This window comes from Chrysochloris asiatica, unplaced genomic scaffold (genome assembly GCF_000296735.1).
Source record: "Chrysochloris asiatica unplaced genomic scaffold, ChrAsi1.0 scaffold00138, whole genome shotgun sequence".
Classification (NCBI taxonomy): domain Eukaryota; kingdom Metazoa; phylum Chordata; class Mammalia; order Afrosoricida; family Chrysochloridae; genus Chrysochloris; species Chrysochloris asiatica.
Genome location: NW_006408656.1, coordinates 3606377 through 3617764, shown reverse-complemented (window position 1 = coordinate 3617764; position 11388 = coordinate 3606377). Strand labels below are relative to the sequence as shown.

Sequence of the window (11388 nt, the reverse complement as noted above, 5' to 3'; positions counted from 1 at the left end):
TTATCTCATGGTTTTCTTTGTGGGTGAGCTCAAAGCTGACATCTTCCCCAGGGGGTCCTTGAATTCACTCGCACTTCCCAGCCTGGTCCTGGCTTCCCCGCGGGTGCTGCAGTTCCCACTGCCAGTGACACAGCCCCCAGACAGAATGCTGTAGCCCCCACCAACAGAGCTGGGTCTGTAGCCATAGGAGCCTGCACCGCTGAACCCAAAGTTGGCCCCTGTGCTTGTGGTCCCGGCCGTGGAGCTGCTGATGACTGCTGTAGAAGATGTAGGAGGAATGATTACCATGTGTCCCAGGAGAGGGATTGGCCCAGTCTTCCAGCCCCCACTAGCTCAAACAACATGTCACTTTAGCCATGAACTTGGGTTTAATGGCACAGTCAATTCTTGAGCAGCTCAAGCACAAAGAGAAATATCCCAGATCCCATAGGACCCCCAAGTTGGAAACCTTCTCATTTGTTGAAAAAACAATAATGGAGGTGATATATTCTTCTTCCAAAGAGTAGCTGAGGCCCATGCATCCGATAAACCAACAAGTTCTTGCATTTAAGTTTCTAAATTCTTTCCAAAGAATTTCCTTATTGCTTGATGGTTTATCTCTCAAAAAGGGAGACCAGGCTGGACCCCACTGAGGTCATTACAACTGATTATAAGTATCAGTCTACCCCACTGATGACAGTGGTCTCTATTCCCAGTGAGGAAGTGTAACTGTTCAAGAGCACAGTTTCCTTTACACAGGAAACCCAGGCTGGAGGCTAGAGGAAGAGCAGGGTGGAGAGTTTATCCTAGCACAGGTGGGACTTCTGGGGAGGGGACTAATGTGAAATGTCGGAATGTGATGAGGAGCTAACTGGGAGGCAGTAGAGTGAGTAGATGACAGTGGTGCTCTACCAAACAGACCCCAGGCTGTTCCATGGGGGAGTCCCAGTGGCAGGTATCCACTCACATTGTGTTTACTTATAGCCTAGAAACATCCCCTCTGAGACATTAAATACTCACAAATGCTGACAGAGTTGGTGTATTCTCCAGACATCCTACAAGAAAAAAAACACAGGAGAATCTCCATCATGAAATCCCAGAGTTTGCCTCAGCACAGCCTATAAATTATGACCCAGACTAGTTCAGCCTCCATGAGAACTTCTAGTTGGCCAAATGGCATTAACTGCACCTTTGTATCGCTAATCAAAAGGAACCTTGGTGGTACAGTGATTAAATCCTTGGCTGTTACCCAAAAGGTTGGCAATTTGAACCCACTAGCCTCTTCATGGGAAAGATGTGGCGGTCTATTTCATAAAAATTATAGCCTTGGGGATCCTATGGAGAGTTCTGCTCTGTCCTATAGGGTTGTTGTAGATCCTATAGGAGTTGGAATCTACTAGATTCCAGCAAAGGATTTGGTTTATTTTGTTTTTAATTTCTAATCTATTAGACTGCTAACCCACAAGGCTAGAGTTCAAACCCACCAGCCATGGGAGAGCTATCTACTATCATAAAGATTTACTGTCTTGGAGTAAAGAGTCACTATGAGCTGGAACTGGATTCATGGCAGTGGGTTTGGAATCACTGCCTTCCTTCCATTTACCCTTCTTACTTCAGAGACATGTAAGTCTACAACCTCAGAGTTCTCAAGACCACCACCATTGCTGGGTTTTTCTTAAACCCACTTCTTTATTCTTGTAATACTTCTACATGTGGAAATATTAGGATCAGGAGTTACTACTAATGAGCTAAATACTTGATTTTAGGACCATTAACTTTTCCTCAGTAGATCACAGTTATAAAATGGCACCATGTTGAAACAGGACTTCTCAAATGTGAATGCTTTGTGTACCACATTCCCAGTGATCACTATGACCATGTATCATTGTAGTTGTATGAATATACTTAATATTTTTAATTGGTTGTTTTTTGTAACAAAAAATGTATTCATTGTAAAAAGAAATTTTACATAACTAGGGTAAATGGAAAACTAATAGTACCTACCAAAAAAAACAAAACACAAACAAACAAACAAACAAAAAACCCAGTAGCTGTAAAATAAATAGTGAAAACAAAACAAAAATGTTTTAAGTCTTTGATTAGTTATGGTGGTCTGCCCAGAGATTCTGAACCTGAGATAGATCCACTTTCTCTTGATTATAAGGAAAGATTTGCAAGTGTCAGAGCGGTGTTAGAGACACAGTAGCGCCAAGCTGAGACTTTATCCTTGACATCAACTGAAGGGTTGAAAGAGAACCAAAAAGGAACTCACTGTCTCCTTCTCTGATTGGATGCTGTTTAAGGCTATGTTAGTAGGTGACCTAAAGAACATCTCCAGTCCCTCTGGCAGCTTGCCTCCACATTCTAGAAAACTCTGAATCAAGGGATTCCGAATTTTCTTCCAGCTCCTTGGTTGTAACACCCTCCCACCACTCACCTGCACTCCTCGCCCTCCAGCAGCTTGCGGTAGGTGGCGATCTCAATGTCCAATGCCAGCTTCACACTCATCAGCTCCTGGTACTCACGCAGCATCCGGGCCAGCTCCTCCTTGGCCTGGTTTAGGGCAGCTTCCAACTCATCCATCTTGACCCGCGCATCCTTCAGAGCAGAGTCCCCCCGCTGCTCGGCATCAGCAATAGCTGTCTCCAGGTTGGAGCACTGAGAACCACAAGAGACTATTTTCCCTGAATCTTAAGGCAACTCCCCCACCCAGTGTATTCATTTAGACCCTCCTCTGTCCTGACCCATTTCCTAGAGCAGACACATGGTCACATCTAAGGCCTGGGTCAGTGGGCTTGCTATTCTGAATCCCATGGCTTTTAGTTGTTCCAGGTTTGGGATGGGAGCTAAATATTGCAGCAGCGGGGAGGAGGGAATGGAGGAGGGGTTTGTGAGAACAGGGCTTCCACTTGGAAGAAGGAGTTCTAAGATGGAAGACCAACAGTAGGAGAAATGACAGAGGGAGTGTACTAGACATGTTACTCCTCCCTTGGGGATGAGTCTGGAGCCCACAGTCCCCTGTCACCTGCTTCTTCACACTCTCAATCTCTGAGCGCAGCCTTTGGATGAGGCGGGTCAGCTCTGAGATCTCATTCTTGGTGTGTTTGAGGTCATCTCCATGCCTCCCGGCAGCAAGCTGGAGCTCCTGGAACTAGAAGAGGTGGATCAAATCAAGGCTATTACTCAGGGCCTGGCTGAGCTAAGTCTGGCACAGAGACCATGCCTTTGCTTGAGGAATGGGGTGGCAGCAGGTATGGGTCCCCTCCTTCATCAGGCATCAATAACCTGACACTGAATCATCTGTTAACTGAGTTTTGCTTGTCTTAAGCACAGTTGATATTGCTTATGCTTGAATTTGGACATAAGAACTTTTGAAGTCCCACTCTGAACTCTCCACACTGCAACTCCAAGTATTATGACATGCCTTTGCTTATAGCTCTTCAAAGTGCACCATTGTCTTAAAGTCAAGTTCAAACTTGCATGATATCACGATGCTTTGAGATCTGGTGTCCACCAGCCTTTACAATTTATTTTTCCACCACTCCTGGGCATCTCCTACCTGGCTCTCCAGCTGTTCCAAAGAGTCCTACAGTTCCACAAATGTTCTAGGTGCTGCCATGTCTCTGGGTCTTTGTATGAGTTTCTCTCTCCACCTGGAAAACTCTTCTCCATCTCCTTTCTCTTTCTTTTGCCAGCTCCAACTCAGCCAGTACAGAGTTACTTACTCTAGGATGCCTTCCTTGTTGTGTACACTTCTGCCTCAATAGTCCCCAGCCCAGCCCATAACTCCATAGGTCTTATCAGACTGTGCTGTAGTCTTATGTTTCTATGTCTTTCACAACAGACTGGATAACAGGAACAATTTAATTTATGAATTCTCAATACTACCCAGTGCTTGGTTGGTGTTCAGAAAAGGTCTGATGAATGAATGAATGAAATAAAGAATCAGTGAGCTACCCATCTGTATTTTGTGTGGTTCCTGCCCTTCTATAGCTTAGCAGGGCCCCAGGTTACTGGCATTCTTGCTGGGATGGAAAGTAGGGAGAGTGCTTAGCATGAAGAGACTTTGGGTTTTTATGTTTATCTAGAACAGGGGTGGAGAACATCTAGCCCAAGGATTGGATATGGCCCATGAAGCCAATTGGTTTGGCTCTGCCAAGGCAACAGCATTTCTAACCATCACATTGGTGGTGGTGGTTATGTGCCATGGAGTCAGTTCCGACTCATAGCGACCCTGTATAGGGTTTCCAAGGCTGTAAATCTTTACGAGAGCAGAAGCCCTCCTCTTTATCCCATGGAAACACTGACATTTTCAAACTGCTGACTGTGAGATTAGCAGCCCAACTTGTAACCACTACGCTACCAGAGTTCCTTAGTCATCGCCTTGGGTGTGAGTTATTTAATGTTTGACCAAATATACAATATAGCAGGCTAATTTTTAAGTTGATGGTTTTGTATAGCCCACGAATGATGTTATAAGTTTTGGCAGAAAAATGTTGCCCACCCCTGGTCTAGAGTAAGGGTGGATTTGGCTATGCCCCAACACTGTTGTTGTTAAGTGCCTTCAAGTTGGTTCTGGCTCATAGCTACCCTGTATAGGGTTTCTGAGGAGCAGCTGGTGAGTTTGAACTGCTGACCCTGAGGCTCAAACTGAACTTCAAGGTTGAGCACTTATCATACGGTGCCACACCCCAACACTACTAATCATGAATTTGAATAATCCATTAGTCTTACACTATTCCTGCTTTTGATGTCATCTACTGAATATGGAGTCCTGGTGGGTTAATGCACCAGACTGCAAAGCCATTTGAACTGCAAGGTCAGTGGTTCAAATCTTATACAGCTGCTCTGTATAGGGTTTCCAAAGAGCAGCTGGTGGGTTTAGAATACTTAAGAGAGAGGACTTCAATTCTATCACAGAATTGGATTTAAGGGGAAAACAAAATATTTATGACATTTGAAACTCTGGTGGCTGTTCACTGCCAGGTCTTTGTGTCTGAGTTCTCAGCCTTGCTGATTGTCTCATAGTCAGCTCTAGCATGGCCTATATTCAGGATTCCTCATGGGGATGCTAAGTCCTCGGAGGACTTATTTCTATTCTCCTCAGGTTTCATCTTTGGTGCTAACCTTGGAACACGATGCTCTGGCAGAACAGGTAGCCATCTTTTACTTCTCTTCAAGGCTTCGTAAGTAAGACGGCCCTTTCCTCACACTGACCAGGATGGACTTGCTAACTACCTCCTCAAGTAGTCATAACACGTGGTGTCCTTCTGAGGTGAACATCCTCCTACTATTCAAGTATCAACCCACATAATGCCCTTGTCCTAACTGTCCCTTAACCAAAGCCATCTCCTGACTTTCTGTCTACACACTGAATTTGCAGTCAGTCGCCCATATTCAGATGCAGCGCCATCACTTCACAACTGACTGCTCTTCACAAGTTCCTTAAGCTCCCTGAGTCTCAGTTTCTTCATTTTTAAGATGGGGATAATAAATAATAAGCCCTCATAATTTCATGAATGAAATTCTGCTCAAAAAGAATTTATCCTTAAACTGGAGAAGTAGAGACATGGATAACCAAAACCAGCAAATTGTCCAGAAATCACGTCTGTGTAAGACTACCTGATTCTTCCAGAAGGGTAATAGCTTGGGATTAAGCACTGGCCACTGACAACTCTAGAGTGGTTAGTCCACATGGCCATCCCCTGGCCCTATTTTGTAGAAGTAATGGGGGAGCATTTGGAGACTAGAGACTTGAATTTAAGCCTCTATCAAGAAGTACCAGCTTGTGTTGTTTCCTCAGCCTTTCATCTCTGAAGGCCAAATCTCTCTGTATCTAGGGTAGCAAGAAGGAGGGAGGAGGGACAAGATAAGGTCTCTCAAGAGTATGGCTTTCCCTTGAGAACGAGCCTGCTAAACAGCAAGGGAAAATTAGGAAGGTGCCATCTTGATCTGAGAAACCAAATTATCAGAAGAATCACCTTCCACCCACAACCCATTAGAGGAATTAAAATCTAAATGACTCAAACTCTCTCTTCATTCCTGGAATTGGACTTGAATGAAAAGGTAGGAGTTGCCTGATCCCAGATCACACTGGAAAAGACCCCCTAATTTACTATAATTAATGAAGGAGATGAGATGCTAACTACTCACAAAGTTTCCCTCCCTCCCAGTCTCAGTGTAAAACTTTGCCTCCAGGAAGTTGTTCCTGAGCTGCTCGACCTGATCCTGCTTTTTTCATCTCTGTTTTCCTAGTGTTTACAAACTCTGTTCCCATCTTCATTATGCTTAGTTGTGTGTGTTATCAAATGGCTTCTGTTAGGACTGGACTTCCCCCAATGCCCACAGGACACTGTCCATGGGACAGTACTGTGCTCACAGCGAGGGTGAGCCCTAGTGGACTACAGGGCAGACAAACAAAACAAGGAGTAGACTCGAGGCCTCTGCACAGATGAGTCTGGGGTGAGTGCAGTCTCACCTTGGTCTGATACAGGGTCTCAGCCTCGGCCTTGCTCTTCAAGGCGATGTCCTCATACTGGGTGCGAACTTCAGCAATGATGCTATCCAGGTCCAGGTTACGATTGTTGTCCATGGACAGGATGACAGATGTGTCACTGATGTGGGATTGGATCTGGGCAATCTCCTGCAGGGGAGAAACAAGGAAACATGAATTGTTGTTTGTGGACAGAGGATAGTGCCAAACTGATGGCCCTGTCCAGCAGAAAGGCCCTCAAACCATCCCAAAAGGATGCAAGCTACAGTCCCCCAAGTTTGCAAAACTGGTGTTCACCAGTCCAGTTTTAATATCACATATAAAATTTCTGAATGGGTTTGAGACCACACAAGAAGAAAACAGACCATCTATCTATAACCTGAGACAAGTCACAGGTGGAAAAGGTAGAATAGGGAAATAGCTTGGGTGCTACACAAGGGACACAAAAGTCCTTGGATGTTTGATCAATGAGTAAAGCTTGATGCCAGATGGGTACTGAAGAGATGGAAAGGATCTGTGAATTCCTCACCTCCATCCCTGGGGATCCCTGCCCAATAACACATGCAACATCCCAAGTAGCAGAATAAAACTATGCTTGGCTGACCATCAATGGAACCCTTAAGAACTCAAGGATATCAGAGCAAGGCATTGGAGGCCAGGTCAAAATTGATGGCCACATCATTTTGGGGCCCTCAGATAGATTTATACTCCCTTTCATATCTACAAAGCTCCTGGCATCTAAATGCAGTAGATCCCCGGGGCTCTCAGTTACTGATAGTAAGTAACCATGCCTGTCCTTCCAGAAGACAGAATGAGAGTTTGGGCGGGGAGACTTACCCCCTCATACAGGCACTTGAAGAACTTGATTTCTCCATCTAGGGCATCCACCTTGGCCTGCAACTCCACCTTATTCATGTAAGCAGCATCCACATCCTGAGGAGAATCCCAAGACACTCAGGTATCACCTTGATTCAGGTTCATACACACCTCTCCCACCAACTGACGTACCAGCTTCCAACCCCATGGCTAGTTGTCTCAGAGAACAGAATTGAGACCTAGTGAGCAGGAACTTAACTTTGGCCCAGGACTCATTGTGAGAACTTAAGCCAGTTCCTCATGTCCCTAGAGTGCTTTCTGCTCCATCTAAAAATGGACTCGTTTTTCTGTCTTCTATTTCTCCACTTATATGGGAGTCCTGTTCCCACGAAGTCACAGAGCAGTCAGAGTGAACTGAGGAGCCCTTCCCAAACCATCTTCTGCTCTCCAACCTCAGCCAGGCCTTGGAATGGACTAGCCACACCATCCATCTCCATCCATAATCCATCTCCATAATCCATCTCCATCCACACAAAAACTAGAGGGCTGACAAATGACAGACACCAGATAAACATCAAGGTGTCTCAAGATGCTCCTCACAACAAATCCTTCCATCTCCTGCAGAGACCTTAGTCTCTCCTCTCTGATGACACTTTTCCCTGCTCTCAACATGACACTCCCAGGTGATTGAGGGGTACACTTCACCCGCCTTACCTTCTTGAGCACCACAAATTCATTCTCAGCTGTTGCACGCTTGTTTATTTCCTCCTCGTACCTGCAGGGAAAGTGGCACAAGTGAGCCGGGTGTGTGAGTGTGTGAGGCTCCTCTTGTGTATCTTTTGCACTTTGCATATATGAATATTATTCTACATCTTTGCAAGTCTGGCCCAACTCACTAAGACTATGGGTCAGAGGAGTGGACAGGTGACTGAATTATTTGAGATCTGTATTACCTCTGATGCCTGGGGAGTCAGTAGGTTCTTCCTCTCCCCACTCACAGGGACATACCTACTACCCCTTTCAGCCGTGGTTCTACATGCCACTTCGTGCCATGCCACTACCTGACACCCTTTCCACCCTTCACCCTATCCTTATACATAAGTCCTGAAGAAGCCAGAACCATCCCCCAAAACCAAAAAAAAAAAAAAAAAGGAGCAAGTCACAAATGTACAACAGATATCAAACACCTTATCCTTCTGGGAGGGTTTCCATGGAACTGGGTGACCATTGAGCAAGCTGAGGAACTGACAGACTGGGGGGAACACACACTTGAGCTCTAGAATGGGAAGTGGGAGGGAGTGTGCCCAGGAGAGGCACATCTGCCAGGACAGCACAGCCACTGCCCGAGTGGCTGCCTACCCACTGGGTACCCCACAGATCTCCTGGACAAGGCACTCATCTTTCCTTGGGCAGAGAAACTCAGGATGGGTTGTTCTCCTCTGACCTCAGTCTCCTTGAGGCCAGAGGCAAAATGCCTCAGTGTCTCCTGAGAAATCATAGCTCTAGGAAACAGGTCTTCCTGAACCCCTCTCTTTGCTCACCTCTTCTTGTTGTCCTCCACCACATCCCGCATGTTCCTCAGCTCCGAGTCCAGCCTCACCCTGTCCCCAGACAGAGTCTCCAGCTTCTTCTGCAGGTTGCTGATATAGCCCTCTAGGATGGGCTCCAGGTTGTTCTTGCAGTTGTTCAGGTCCAGTTGCTGCAGCAGCTCCCACTTGGTTTCTAGCACCTGGTTCTGCTGCTCCAGGAACCGTACCTAGAGCCCAAAACAACAGACACCTGGAACCAACTCCATAAAAGACACTGGGGTTTCCTTTTCTGGAAAGCAGCTGTATTTTGTTATGCAACATTAGTTGGAATCAGTAAGCCTCAATCCTTAGAAAGAGTCACCCACTCCTGTCTGGTCCCTTTTTACCTGGAGCTTGAACTCCAATTCTCTTTCTGGAACAGTCTCTATGTTCAGGAGGGGGCCCTACTACGTTTCTTTCCCTCCATGATCTAGTCAACATCTGCCACCTCTATAATTATTGAAGCCTGCCTGGACCAACTTCTATATTGAGAACTAAGGCAAGTTCTAGACATGGGAAGCTGACCTGCACTGTTTGCCCTTCATATCTTGGGGCTCCTCAGCTTGGATCTGGTCATAAAGCATGTGCTATGTCAACTCTCTGTTCCCTTGGTCATGGCCTCTCCCAGTCTAGCTGGAGGATGGGTGCTCAATTGTTCTAGGGTCTCAAGCCCTCCTATGTTGTTGCCTTCATGTCTAAATTAATATTGTCCCTAGAGAAAACAAACATTCTCAAGTTGCATTCTACAACTATACCATTCCTTTGCTTAAAACTCTGTGTGGACACCCATTGTCTATAAGATTGAGTCCAAATTCCGTGTTGTCCTCTTCACAATGTGCCAAGTCCCTCTCATCCACCATTAACCCAACACTCAAGCAACCCCCAAAGTCTTCCCATCCTCCAAATAAGTCCTATAATGCTGCGTGATGGCACAATGCATGCTCCTGCTTCCTGGATTGTCTTTGCCCCAACTCTATAAGGCAAAACCCTATGAAGGTTCTGCTACCTTACCTGATTAGCTTTCCCTGCTACTATAAACTCAAAAAGGCTCTACTTCCCAAGACTCCCCTGCCACATTGCTCCTCAGTGGTCCTCAAAATGGAACATGGAGCTGATCACCATCTTGCCTTGCCTTCGAATGTGGGTGTATTAGGGGTTATAAGTCTGTCTTCTGATTAAAGGTTCAGATTCCTAGGACAACGACAAGGCTCCATGGCTTTCTAGACATCTTAGACCTGAAATCCTGACACACATCCCTCCCTTGCAAGCATCTAAGCTTTGCAGGTAAGCACAGCCCTACATCTCAACTCTAAGCCACTTTCTTTGCCTCCTGAGAACCTTCCCAGACTGTCTCACCCTTAGTGTCCCACCCCTCAGCACTGACTTCCAGAACTTTCCAGTTCCTTCCTGTTCTGCACTTGGTTGTGTCTCCATCCTGGGAAGGGGTGCTATTTTCTCTGCCTCAGAAGGAGAAAAGATGAAAGAAGAGAAAGGACTCAATGCCTAACTTTTCGCCAGAAAACCTCACCTTGTCGATGAAGGAGGCGAACTTGTTGTTCAGCGCCTTGATCTGTTCCCGCTCCTGAGCACGCACTTTCTGGATCTCGGGGTCCAGCTCCACATTGAGGGGGGCCAAAAGGCTCTTATTGATGGTGACCTGATGGATGCCCCCTGGAGGGCACACAGTGGAGCACATAGGCCCCAGGGCCACACTGCCAAACAGACTTCCTGCAAAACCACTGGCCCGGCCTTGGCCAAACCCATAACCCACTGTCCGCCCACCGCCACCAGCCATGTTGAAGGGGATACTCCTGGTGTTGCCCAGGTTGTAAAGGCTCCGACTGCTGAAGCCCCCACTCAGCCCTTTGCCCCCCACCCAGTAGGATGAGCTGCCCCCAGACAGTACTGCAGAGCAGCCACTGAAGCCTCCCTTGGCAGCAGCTCCAGACTTGCAGGTGAATTGGCGGTTCATGTCGGACGGCCAGAGAGCTGAAATGAGATGTTAATCCTTAGCTGAGATGCTGTTTGCTACTCTGCAATCTCTGGCTACCCCTTTATAAAGCTCAGGAGAGATTCACAGCCCTAATTTATGGGTTCAGTTTGCCTGGGAGCAAGAAATTATTTTTTCCCAGCAAAATCCAAGTAAATAGCTTGAAAACCCCTAAAGTGCTGGGCTTGCAAGCCTTGCTCATGTAATTTGGGTCTTATCGTATTATCAGCTGTTCATGGGGTGATTAGACTGGTCAAATTATCCTTAGAAAGATCTTGGCTGGGAGGTTTGTCACAGGCTCAATTGCCCTTCCCCAGGGAGTGGTGGGGGCTGGGATTGCGGGGGTGCAGAGGGAAGACCTTTAATTGACAGCATCATCTGTGAGAGATCTCACCATGGTGCTGCCATCAGATGGGCCACTGCAGGACACTGGCTGTCCTGCATCTATGTGGTTAGGAAGAGAGTCCCATGGTCTTGCTTCCCAGGAATCCTGGAGACAGTTCTCTGACTGGACCAAGCCATGGAAGAGGAGTCCACTAGGA

At 46.6% G+C, this 11388-nt stretch overlaps 1 protein-coding gene across 1 annotated transcript; it reads right to left on the bottom strand.

The window, feature by feature from the left end:
* On the bottom strand, window positions 1-10828 carry KRT73 (keratin 73). Its single transcript, XM_006869997.1, has 9 exons — window positions 10385-10828; window positions 8830-9044; window positions 8003-8063; window positions 7310-7405; window positions 6458-6622; window positions 3005-3130; window positions 2417-2637; window positions 1000-1034; window positions 1-257 (listed from the first exon to the last, which is right to left on the bottom strand). Exons 1-9 carry the CDS (start codon window positions 10826-10828, stop codon window positions 1-3), a joined length of 1620 nt encoding a protein of 539 aa, XP_006870059.1.
* Between the last annotated feature and the right edge of the window lie 560 nt (window positions 10829-11388).

What these genes read in the sequence shown, in the direction of transcription:
- KRT73 (XM_006869997.1), bottom strand. Translation starts at nt 10,828, where the DNA reads ATGAACCGCCAATTCACCTGCAAGTCTGGAGCTGCTGCCAAGGGAGGC. An exon ending in GTGGAGGACAACAAGAAGAG is followed by an intron (nt 8,064 to 8,829) that starts GTGAGCAAAGAG and finishes CTTTCCCTGCAG; the next exon opens with GTACGAGGAGGAAATAAACA. An exon ending in TTGAGAGTGTGAAGAAGCAG is followed by an intron (nt 2,638 to 3,004) that starts GTGACAGGGGAC and finishes TGTGGTTCTCAG; the next exon opens with TGCTCCAACCTGGAGACAGC.